Here is a 12872-nt window from a genome sequence, read left to right as displayed (position 1 = left end):
TTGGCTGTGATATAATTTGCAGCTCATAGTGGGCATGTGATGCCCCCTTTGTGGCAACAACAGAAAACTCCAAGTTAACCACAGTCCATTCTTTCACAAAGAAAGAAAATCTTGAGCCAGTGCCCTTGTCTTGCAATGGTAGCAGCTAAAAACGCTCCTGTGACTTCATAGGCCAGAGTGAGAAAAGATGTAGACTTGTGCTTTTGTCAAATGTGGGAGTTATTCATAACATTCTCAATGTTCGAGATGACCCAATCACTTTCAATGTGCACCTTCCACATAAGGTTTTTGAGAGGCTGAGGAATGCTCCATGGAATCCCTCCATACAGTATGCAGGAAAAAAACACTAACCTTAGAAAGTTGATGACTGAGTACAAAACCACATCACACAGGGCTTGCATTGTTGTAATTGAACATTATCTTAAGAACATTATAAACATGATTATGGTCTTTCTCTTCCTATAGATACCAGCCACGATGCACGTGCCAAACTTATCGATACAATGTCATATGATTTCAATAAGAAAGGAGAGTGTGCTTGTCTGTGGTCATGTACAAGATAAACTCTTCATCGATCGGCCGATAGTCAGTCTATTGATTTACACAAGGTGAGCCTTCCAGTGAGGCTGCTGGTAGCTTGCTGACAAGAGCCTCTCTTCTTTTCCCTCCCCAACATTAGTCCCAAGCCAAGGACGCCATCTGAAATCAAGATTTCTGCCTGCGTGGCACCAGGACGAGATAAGCACTGAACATGGTGGTAAGTTGAGGAATGATTTTATAAAGGCAGAATATATATATAGGCAGTGAACCTCAAGTGAAGATTAAAGATTTTTTTTTACTTTATTCTGCTGCAATGGTTGAAAAGTTTTAAATTACCGAATACTGCGGAAGAACAGCAGGATGCTATGTTGATCTTGCTGCCCTTTGCCCTTCTTACTGTATTAGCATACTAGCTTTGTTCACCCTCCCCACAACGGAAAGCCCTTAAAATGATTCCTGCAGACTTTTTGAAAGACAGACTGCTGTGAAAGACTTGCATTACCTAATCTAACCTAAGTGCTTCTCATTTTGTGACAATTACTCTATTTTTTTCACAAGAAGCAGTAATTAGTAAACCTAGTGAAATCTGTGTGTCTCAAATTCGCTTTGCCTATGAGGGCTTGTTATACTAGAGATCAAAACAATAGCTCTAAATCAATTTTTTCTTCATAACATTTTCAAAAAGAGATTGTTTTTGTTTTCTTTTTTCATTTAAAAGCTAAAAGCAGGTCTCTGTACTGGATGTCAATGTCACAGAAGACAATTCCATCACAGCACTCTCTTACTGGATGATAAGAATTTAAGAAGGATTACAAATGAGACAAAGCCATTTGGCCCCACTTGCTTGATTGCTAGCAACGAACTGATCCCAGAATCACATACGGCTTTTTCTTGCATCTGATGTCTGGAATAGTACATGCATTAAACCTGTTAAGATGCAATCATTTGCATGTAATTATTGTGGTGTGTGACAGCATGGTGGACAGTCTGAAAACACTGCTGTGTTAGAGTTGGGCACTTTTTTGATCTGTTTTTCTCCCATCTTTCACACACCTGCCGGTATGACATCTCACACATCTGTGTAGTTCTGCTTCCCTCACACAGCTTCTTGGAGAGGCTCAAGGTTTCCATGGTCCTTACCAAAGTTAAAGGATTTTCTAATAATGGATAGATGTTGCAGGATGGGAGCTATAAATCTTCAGCCAGGGTTGAAATCATTAGCTTTTCATACTTCTAACAGTAGCTGGCCATTTACATGGTAGGGAACAACTGTGTTTTCTGCAGCTGTCTCATGTGAGGTTTGGGATGGATTGGATTACGTATGTAGGAGTTCACATTAGGCAGCTGCAGAAATCATTGTTTGTCTGTACACTAGCATGGGAAGCTAAAGACAGCATAGCTCACAGAGGAAAAGCTGCATTCTCAATCATGCAGAACGTTAATAAAACTCATAATATTGTAGGTCTGAATGCATGTACAATTGAGAAGACTGACAGCTTCTTAGAAGATTATAAACACATCAGGTTCAACAACCTGGTTGTGCATTTTTTCCGGGCCCCCGAGGCTCAGAGGCCCTTTACAAGTCCCTTCTGTCATCAGTCCTAAAAGCATCTCACATTAATTTTCTACTGCAACCCTGTTTCAATCCTAAACTTGATCTCTAGGGCTGATTTTATCAAAACCTCTGAGGATTTGGAAAACTTCAATCAAATTCCTGTCAAAATCTCTTCTGTACCAGGTCGTAGCGATTCAGAGGTCAGTGGGATTTAAAAATTGGGTGAGCAGATCAGTTTTGATTTTGAGTTTGATTTGATTTTGCTTAGCTCCCTTTGCCAACGGGCAAATCCTGTCGAATCTTCCTGTTCAATGCCAGATTTGTCCCTTACCAGTCCATCTGACTGATGAGGAGTTACAAAAGCTGCTACACTATTTCAGAATAACTGACACCTCTTTACACAACAGCAAAAAAGGAGTCTATTTTAATAAAAAAAAACTATCTGTAAAAGAACCCTGCAATTTAATTAGCTCACCAGGATACATTACTAAACCACTCTGTCACAGAATGTGTGATTACACATGCAGCTCTTTACTCACGGAAATTAGATTTAAGCAAAATAAGGAATGTCTGCTGTTTTATTAAATTGAAATCTACATGGGCATTACAAATAGTTTAATTTTCAAAAATGAAATGTACATTTTACTTAACTGTTGAGATTAACTGTTGTTCTTTTTTTCCATGATACTAATGAATTTAAAGAAGAAGATGCAGCAGGCTTAATGACCTAAGTCCAGTTTTAATTGCTTATTCAAAAAGATAGCACGCAGCTACGGAAATGGATACTGGCCATTAAACAATGCCTGGCTTACTGGAGTAACAAACTCTACCCCTTTTCCTTCCATCAAAGCCAGATTCATGCCCATGATTAAAGAAATCCCACAATGTTTGTTCCTTCATAACTATTATTAAAACCCCTACAGACCTATGTTCTGCTGGTCTTGTTGTAATACAATGGTCTTTATTTTGAAGGGATCACCAGCCTGCACTGCACATATTGTAGAAGCGCGGTCCCACATTCAAGAGCTTGTCCTGGAAACTGTTGCTCTAAAGACAAGAGGGAGAGAGCCCAGAAAAGAAGAAGAGCTCTGCGGCAGCCTGTATCAGTCTTGCTTTGTTGAGGTGCATTAATTTGCAAACACATTTTTTTTTAAAGTGTGTTATTAAGAGCACAGTTTTCAATTTTTGCCTGAGACTTCTGTTCTGTTAAAGCAATAACCAATAAATTGGAATGTACTGTACATGATAGCAAGGATCACATAAAGGAAAAGCAGGGCTGTAAAACAACGACTAACACAAGATGCCGAATGCCATGCATATCCATTGACCACTAAACATTCAAACACAACGGCCATGTTGATATGCAACTCAAATTTTATGTTAGAATACATAATTAGTAAACTCCACAGCTGGGGAATGGAAACAATAAAAAACCGTGATGCAAAGGAAAATGCCACATCTGATTTTTTAATCAGAACTGAAGAGCCCATGAGAGCAGCGTACTATAATTTTCATCTAACTCAATCAATGTACATTTGGAAATAAAATCACAAAAGGGGAGCAAATGCACACCCATCTCTTTTTGTAATACTTCATCCCAAACAAATCGGTCCGGCCTTTCTCCTGCTCCAGTCTCTGCCATTTTCACTGCAATAAAGTGTATTCCAGACAGCAGGCCAGTCAGGCAGACATACAGTAGAGCAGCATAGGACAAAAAGACTATATTAAAGATTTGGAAAACAAACATGGAAAATTGTATGCTCGAAACACACAATTGCTGTGTCACGTAGCAAATGAACTAAACAAAAATTAAATTAGTAATGCCCGGGCAGTTTGAAACAAGCCCCAGGCTAGATGTGCTGAACAACATCAACAACAACACAAAACAGCACAGCAAATCATAGGGAAGCGTCACATTTGCATCAATAGGGCTTGTTGCTGGAACACTGCAATCCATTACACTGCACAATTCTGGAGCAACCTGCTCTTTAACTGTGCAACAGTAAATTCTGTTATCTGTTTTTCTGAAGGTGTGGATGTAAAAAGCATGTGCAACACAAAAGGATGGAAGCTCACTGGGGCAATGAAACAGCACAAGTCTGCCGGGAGAAATCTTTTAAAGAACGGCCCTCATCAGCAGGAAAGTCTACAGTGCACTGCTATGCCTGACCTAATCTACACACTGTGGTCAGATCTGGTGACCACATTATAAACACAGCCCTACAACATTTGAAAGAGTGTGGAGTACAGCAGCCAAAATGGTTAGATATGGGAAGAATGGAAGAATCTGAACTTTTAAATTGCCTCGAGCGATGAAGACTTTGAAGGCGATTTGATCAAGGAATCTGAAATTCTACAAGCACTGACAAAGCTAAGCTGCACCACTTCCTATGAGTCAACATAGCCCCGAACCAGAGACAATGATTGGGAGTCAGGTTACCGGCTGTTCTGGAAAGGAAACAGAAGTCAATACTGTCAACAGGAAAAATAATGAGAGAAACTGCACGTCTGTGATTGGGAGAAAAAAATTCACTTTGATTTAAAAACAACTTCATCACATTGGCCTTGAAAATTTCTGCAAGCCAGCTAAGAACCTTATATTTATGAACTCTGAATACCATTCTGTAAATAGACACAAAAGGTTGTTTTTATTCGTTTTCTATTACACATCTGAGCATCTGGGCTCTAATTCAAACAAAATCAATTCTGACTAGCCCTATGGTGAAAGTTTAACAGTACAAAAACAGGAAGAAGCAATTTATCCACGAGACAAAAAGTGATTTCACTACTGTCTTATTCTGCCAACCTTCTTTTAAATGCGGGGGGAAAAAAACACATCATGCTTAAGGAAAAAAACTCAATTTGCATGTGCTTTGCCATTTCAGACATACCATAATAGTTGACATTTAAATCCCTGGGGGAAAAAACAATAGAAATATGAATCATTTCCCTTCACATGGTGCACATCTTTGAATAAGCAAAGAGTTATGTCCCTTAACAACACAGCTTGTCTACCTTGCAATATAAATTCTTTATTCATAAATAACTAAAGATATATACAGTAGTTACGTTCCTGGTGCAAAATACTTCCCAAATATAATATCAGGATAAAGGAAATGTTATCAGGGAACTGCAAAAGACTTTATACAGCTCAGCCCGTGTTTGGTCTCCTATGAAGACAGTGGAGTTGCAAGAAACAATTATTCAGATTGGGTTTTTCCTGGAGGGCGTAGGAATGGCACTGAACAGCTAAAGAGTCTGTATTGATTAAGCTGCACTCTCTTGGTAGAAATGAAAGACAGCTCATGCGCCTGGAGAGAGAGAGAGGGAAAGACTTCACAAACCGCCACGTTGATGGTTTGCCTTCGTTATTTTCAAAGAATGCGTTACAGAAATGCCGTTATAATTATTGACTGGATTCAACGGTTATACCTTGAAGGTAATCTCCTCTTTAGTGACAACTTAAATGTGTAAACCAGTCGTTTACAGCGAAAATACAGCCAAACCTTCTCTGCCAAAAGCCACAGTGAAGCCAAGTATTGGGCCACAACGTTTACAGACTGGAGCCAACGCTTACAAACACAAGCACGCTACAAAGGAATCCACAGTCCACATCCCACTCTGCCTTCTGAACACGTCTTTCCGTTCTGACCGGGAGACTGGCACCCAGGACAAGTCTCCACCTCCAACTTCCCCGAACAAGCACGCTGGACTTCTCTCTCTGCCGGGAGCAACAGAGCAGCCGTGCGCGGCAAAGCAGCCTCCGGCACAAGCACGCGCATTCGCCCTCTGGAGAACTGAGCCCATGCCATGGTTCTTTAAGTGCTTGATATGGACCCTAAAAAGGTTGGTGTGCAGCCAAGTTTCCGGTGCGAAACGTGTTTCTGTAACCCGTTACTCGTTCAGCCCACTTCCGGGAGCCCAATTCAGAGCGAACCCCCACTCCCTCCCACATTCGCTTCGCACACTGAACCATTTTCAAATGCGGGTCGCTGTGGTACTCCCACAAGTTCCCCTTCCCAGACCGGCTTTTGTTTGAAACCCAGAACGCCACTGCACGGGGAAATAAAATAACAATAAATTCGCGGAAAGCTGAAGACTAGCACGGGGGGCGCCGGGGAATGAGAGGTGCAGCCCTTACCGTTTGCTGCCGGCACTGTTGCTGCTGGAGGTGCTGGTCGTGCCGTGGAAGGACGAGGGCCAGGACATCCGAGACTTCTTGAGCCCCGGCCGGTCGCTGGTGTCCATGGCATTGGAGCGCTCGATCTGCCGGTGGTGGTGCCGGTCGGTATCCGAGTAGCCGCGGTGCTTTATTTTGATGGGAGTCCGCGGTTGCCTCCATAGGTGCTGAGGAGGCTTGAGAGTAGCCTGTCCTTCCCGGGGCACGGGCAGCGAGAGAGACAGGCTCTTCTTCGAGCAAGGTGGTGGTTCCATCATTAGTGCAAATAATATGTGTACAGATTGTGAGACCCCCCCCGATTTTCGAACACGGAGGGGAAAAAAGCTAACAATTTGGCTATTAAGAATACTTTGGAAAATAAATGTCTAATATTATTGTATTTATATTAATATAAGCGATCAACAAAAGCAATACTAGTGCTGTATATTTCTCCCTCTCAGCGCACTCCGGTCCAGTGCCGCCGAGACATACATATTATTTTATAATGTATCCCCTGCAAGAGAAATGTAAAAAAATACAGAAGGAAAAAATCCATCACAGTGCAAAATGTCAGGCAGAGTTGGGAATTTGTGCGCTCAAAAGGCTCCGATGAAGTGTTATTTTTGTTACTCCCGTGTAGTCCTCAGCAATTAGTCCCCAGACCGAAAACTTCGTTTTATTATTTAAATCCAGATACAGTAGGTTTATTGTTTGTTCGCTTGGGTTTTTTTCCGGCCCCCGAATCACACAGGACCCAGCGTAGCAGATAAAGAAAAACGACAGCTGGAACGAAATAACCTGAAGTTACGCGCTTCGTCGCTCACGGCGCAGTATGATCGCTTTATGGTAGAATTTATTGCTTTTATCAGTCCGCTTATTGCAAACCCACTGTGCCTGCAGCCTCGCAGACTGTCCCTCCCGCACAGTACAGGGCACTGGGTATTATTGCTGCGAGCGCCTGTACCTGCCTGTCAGTTTTTCGTTTGCAATCATTCTATTTCCAGCTCTGACGCTCCAATTGAGAATCTATTGCAACTGGAACGACCGCACTGTGGGTTAACAGCAGCTCTCTCTCTCGGATCTCTCCTCCTTCTCAAAAATAAATGCTATGAAAGCTGATTTACCAGCCACATACACACATTGTCATTTAAATATTATTTCGTGGTTCTGCTTCTTGTGAAGTGACATTTCCTCCTCGCTCAGTGTTTCTTCTTTTTCTGTTCCCAGTGTAACTGTAGTCTTCGGTGTCGTTTCTGAACATAAAATTGGGGGATTTCTCTTTTCTTGTCTTCCCTTTTCTCCCCTCTAGCCTGTCAAACATTGAAACCCGGAGCCAATTAAAGATTATTCAAGTCTCTCTTTCGCTCTTTCGTCTGCCCATTCGCTCTCTCTTCTTTCTTCTCAGCTTTTCGGCGCTGTTTTCGTTAGATTCGTGATAAACCATTACGCCTGTTCCGACATCGCTACCTGTGCCTGCGTCGCGCTGTCTCGCTTTGCCTCCCTCGCGCTGGCTGAGGTTCCCGGTCCGTGCACCCTCCCGAAGCGCGCGCGCCTCCGCTCGCGATCCCGGGGTTCTGGAACCCGGACGGAAAAGGTTCGCTTCGGGTTCTCTCCCTTCTCTCTCTCTCCTCCGCTCAGCAAAGGCGCTTTGCGCGTTTAGCCACTATGCTTTCTGGAGGAGTGATAAGCGGGCGGGGAGGGGGGCGACACTCAGAATATCGACACACACCCCTCACCACACTGGAATTTCCTATAATGACACTGAAAAACTCGATTTCCCAAATCCACAATACGGAACACCCACTATTAATTGCTACCTGTATCGCCTGGGAGAGGAGGGGAGCTGTCATAAAATTTATGTTAAACGACCGCTCTTGTTACCCAAAGAGCGCAAGCTATTCGCAACAGCATAAATCTGTTCCGAGGTCATTTTTCTTCAATTAGTTGATACATATTACCATTTGAACCGATTTAATTTGGTATTGTTTTTTATATTATAAGGCTGACTGTATCTAAACCGTCCTGCACAGCCCGCATGACCTCGTCTGTGTGCGTCCTTAAACGAACGCAGGTAACACCTGTTTCTTCCTACTTAAGTCTTCACGTTGTCTTGTGTTGAGCAGAACACACCGCCTGAGTCTTCATAGCTCACTTTAGCCTGTCCCTGAAAAAGTTGGGTTTGTGGTTTGTGGCTGGTATTGGCGAAGACATCCTCATGTTAAACTAATCCGGGAATGCTCACAGAGTTGGCCGGCGTGTTTTATTTAGTTTTACAGGAGATCTAGCAGTTAGATTTAAACGAATAAGGAAAACTAATAACAGAAGGATTTGCGCAGCTCTCGTTACATTCCGGGTGCTGGCTAATGGCACAGACTTTTCATTTAGTTGCACCACGCTGTGGTGTCTCAGATTTCGGATTTTTCATCGGCCCTTTGCCTTATGTAAGGACTGTTGTCTTATCCTAATGAAGCCCGTGATGTAAGAATCGCCCATTGACCAGACGTCTTAAGACGGTCAGTCCCTGAACTCGGCGCTCCTCGATTTGGCAGATCCTCAGATCCTCGGCTGCGAGCGCGAGCACGAACGCGTGGCTGGACCGCCGGACGCGGCGCGAGCTCGTCCGGTCGTCACTGTGCCGGCTATTGTCTGCACGCGTGTTTTCCACACAGCCGCCTTTCAGAATAATGCGGCCTCTCGGGAAACCAGGTGGATTGGGCTAGGCGTGCAGCTGCGCCAAGGCTGGCTGTTGCTTTGACAGAGCGCTTGCTACCCCCTTCAGTTGGAGACCGTCCAATTGAAATAACTGCCTTGTAGCTTTTCTCCCGAGCGCACATCCTGCCGTGAGTAGGAGCCCTGCCCTCGCCCGGCGCTGTATCCTTTCTGTCCCTATGAAGCCTATTTTACTTCTATCCAGCTGAACGGCCCCCCAGACAATTTACGGTACGTTCCGTGTCAGAGAAAACGGGTACGCGCCGTTCAGATCTGCCTCTATTTTCTCAACAAGATGGGCTACTGTACTGTAGAAAGGACAAGCGCACAGAGGGCGTCGACATGGTTAGAGACCCAAACAGTGATAATAACTGCACTGTTGTAACAATGAAAGGGGCGAAGAATTAATGTGAAGCGACTCGTGCTCCCCCAACTTTATTATTATTATTATTATTATTATTATTATTATTATTATTATTATTGCTGATTTTCATCAGTGCACTACTCGTTATCTTATTTTTGTTGCACATAAGGTCCCAATCGTTCATGACATTTACAGCAGGTAAAAAAACCGCGCCACACTACTGGACCCCCGGAAGGCCGACGCTATAGCGCGGGTACAGTCAACCCCGGTAAGAGCGGATCTGCCCTTTAATATTACAACCGCCCAGACAGAGGAGGACCGGCAGCCGCTTGGGCGTCTATCCGATCCAAGCGCCACAGCCGCCGGACTGGAGACACCAGCCTGTGACCCCGGGCCCTGGCAGCTGCCTGTGCTGCTCCCATATAGACAACCCAGGGAAAGCAACACGTTTCCTTCTCATCTGCGCCGCCCGGATGGTTTCCACGTTGCTCGCAATGTCACGGCGCGGACAGGTCAAGAGGGCTGCGAGCAGGAGCGAAATGCCCCCGGTCCCTCGGGGCTCTGTGACCGGACCGGTACAGATACGGAGAAAAGGAACAGGATTTTTTTTTCATAACTGCCTTTTAAAACCGGAAAATGCCCATCGGGGTATGTATCCCAGATTGTATTTTTTAAACACTCTTGTATTAGTTCCGCACACAAAACTATCACAATCCGCGAAGGGAGCAGCGGACCTGTCACACAGGGAGGGTGAGAAGTAGCCCCCCGGGGAGCAGAAAAAGCAGACCTGCAGCGCTGCCAGTCTTCACCGTGGCGAGGCGTGAGCTCGCAGCTCCAGCCAGGCTTCCTGTGGCTGCCCTTCCCTCGCCAGCAAAGAAATGGCATTTTTATCAGCTCACTTTGGGCTTTAGACAATAAGCCGTGACTCTCTGGATAACATTCCTAAACTATAAGAATTCCTGTACAGTCACACATTAAAAGACAGCCTCTTTGTAACCCAAATAATTATTTTTAAAAAGACAAAAGGAGGAAACTGGACGGAACCAATCGGCCCATCTCGCCGGCCTCGTCGCTGGAAGCTGACTGATCCAAGATCTCATCCAGCATGAAGGAATCCTGAAGGCAGTTTGTTCCAGACCCCCGCTACCTCTTACTGCTAAAGTCACAACCTCTGTACCAGCATGTTTTCAGATTATGGGAGGAAACCCACACAAACCTGGGGAGAACATGCAAACTCCATGCAGGCAGTGCCCCAGGTCTGGAATTGAAACCAGGGCTCCGGTGCTGTTAGACAGCAATGCTAACCACTGCGCCACTGTGTCATCCCTTTGCGTTCATAGTAAACAAAATCTCAGCACGTTTGCGAGTCCCTGATCTTTTCTTACAGATGGACAGTTTACCCCCCTCTTTACTAGAAAGCACGGCGTAAGGTCTTTAGTTTAAAAGCCAGGTGGTGGCAGTTCACTCCCATGAGGTGTCTGGCTGCTGCCCAAGAATTGCTGGGCTCTAGCAGTTTCTAGGGAAGGTTAAAGATTCTCAGGATCCTCAGGCATTAATGCCTGTTCAGTCACTACTAAATGACTAAGTTATCATCGCCCGATATACCAAGGACAAGTCACTTAACTTTTCTACCGGTACAAATTTGTTTTGTAATTCCCCTGTCTCTCTTCAACCTAAGGCATTCTGTAAAAAACATGCATTGTTTTTTTGCCTATTCTGTCTGCTAGAGTTCTTAACAAAACTCATGGTAGAAACTACATTTGGTAAACCTGTAATTGGCTTATTTGACCTAGCTACTGTATGCCAACCATCATACATTTCATTACGGTTTATTTTTTAGTGTACCCTGGCTGCATAGGATAATTCTTGTCTCTACAAAACCACTCTCATAAGCCCAGGGATAAACAATCCTGAATTATGCAGTTAATCCAAACAATCTGAACCCCGGCTGGGAAACTAGCAGGTTGAGACCCACCATCTCTGCATTCACACGCACAGGCTGTATGTAAATCCAAACTGGAAAAGTGCTCCTGATTTGTAAGCCACCTACTCCCCTGTTCTCTGCCTTAACCTCAATCCCACACTAATCTGCAAACATTAGAAAGCATGCGTCATCCTCTAGGGAAAACCGATAACTCTTTGCTTCCAGCAATTTTACAGCCAACTGACTAACAATTACCTGCACTCAGCTTTATAAAACAATATAACATGAGGGCTGATTCATACACATGGCACCTGAAGGCAGGGGTTCAAGGATGAAGCACAACACACAAACACAGAGAGGAGAGAGCAGGGCCACAGCACAGCTGATGTGCACACTAGTCTGGGAAATGGTCAGAATTTTCCCCCGTCTATTTATCACTTTACATATCTGGGGAAGAGTGGGAATTCCCAAATCGGGTTGTGGAGAGCCCTAATTCAGCAGGTTTTACTGGTGAACACTTTTTTAATAAATGTTTGATGTCAACCATCATTTGCTTTTCTAAGCACTTGGTCCTGGCAAGCAACAGACATAAGGCAGGGCTTACAAAGACTTGCACACACTCACACCAGGGCCAATGTTCCCAGATCCAAATGAACCTACCAGCACGTCTTTGGAGTGTGGGAGGAAACCCATGCAAACACGGTGTCACGTTCGTAGACCCCTCCTCTTAAGGACGCTCCAGCCCTTCCTTGTTTTCCACTCATCGCCCGCACCTGCTCCCTGTTCCAACGCCCTTTTAGTTCTCCTTAAAAGCCAGGCGCTCACTTTATTCGGGGCTGTGCTCTGGTTTCCGCACCAGGCGAGTCCAGGACCTGGAAGCGCCTGTTCCCGTTAAGGTTTTATTTTCTGTTCCTGTTCCCCACCGGTTCCGATCCGGTTCCCGTTTTTAAATCTTGTTTGTCTTGCATGGACTGCCTGGTTTTTGGACTTTTGCCTTCGTTTGGATTCGCCCTTGGATTTTCTCCTGGATCGTGTTACCTTGGCCACACCTCCCCCGAACACCAGCGCAACAAGGACACGCCCCCTGTTTTCATCCCCGTATCCTGCATGACCTTCTCCCTTGTGTATACTCACTCAACCCCGGATTGTGTCGTCCGCATAGGGTCCGGAAAGAGAACCGGGCGTTACACACAGGGACAACATACAAACTCCACACAGGCAGCATCCCAGGTCTGGAACTGAACCCAGGGCTCCAGCGCAGCAAGGCGGCAATTCTAACCACGCGCTGCCCATCTTCATTGGCATTCGTAGATTTTTTTGGACTGCATTCTGAGTACGCATCAGCTTTCAAGGGCCAGAGCTCTTTAAATAAACATATTACTTATTATATACATAACATATAACGTATACACTACTGATCAATAACATGCAGATGTTCCCCAGTCTTTGGTGACCTACAAGAGTAACAGGGCTCCTCCAGAGCAGGATTGGAGACCTCTGTTGTAAGGCAGTTTTTATGTTTAATCTCAACATCTCAGATCTTAGTAAAATGCAACTGAATGCAAAAGCGTTCTTACTTCCAGCTGCTTCCAACAACTGCTGCAAAAAATCTGATGCCAGC

The 12872-nt window shown here is 44.7% G+C and overlaps 1 protein-coding gene across 7 annotated transcripts in view; it reads right to left on the bottom strand.

Annotated features, from left to right (window-relative positions):
- Positions 1 to 7996, bottom strand: part of pde4a (phosphodiesterase 4A, cAMP-specific) — a 208580-nt gene extending 200584 nt beyond the window's left edge. For 6 of the 7 annotated variants that reach the window (XR_011191108.1, XR_011191110.1, XR_011191109.1 and 3 more), the window contains exon 1: positions 6237 to 7996. Coding sequence is in view for 1 of the 7 variants with exons in the window: in XM_015349077.2 (XP_015204563.1) it covers positions 6237 to 6532 (296 nt within the window). In the remaining 6 variants the exon portion in view is untranslated. The remainder of the gene's footprint in view (positions 1 to 6236) is intronic. The other variant, XR_011191112.1, reaches the window with a different exon arrangement.
- Between the last annotated feature and the right edge of the window lie 4876 nt (positions 7997 to 12872).

Source organism: Lepisosteus oculatus, chromosome 11, assembly GCF_040954835.1.
Source record: "Lepisosteus oculatus isolate fLepOcu1 chromosome 11, fLepOcu1.hap2, whole genome shotgun sequence".
NCBI classification, from domain to species: domain Eukaryota; kingdom Metazoa; phylum Chordata; class Actinopteri; order Semionotiformes; family Lepisosteidae; genus Lepisosteus; species Lepisosteus oculatus.
The sequence above is the reverse complement of the archived record's forward strand: the minus strand, read 5'-3'. Positions and strand labels throughout refer to the sequence as shown.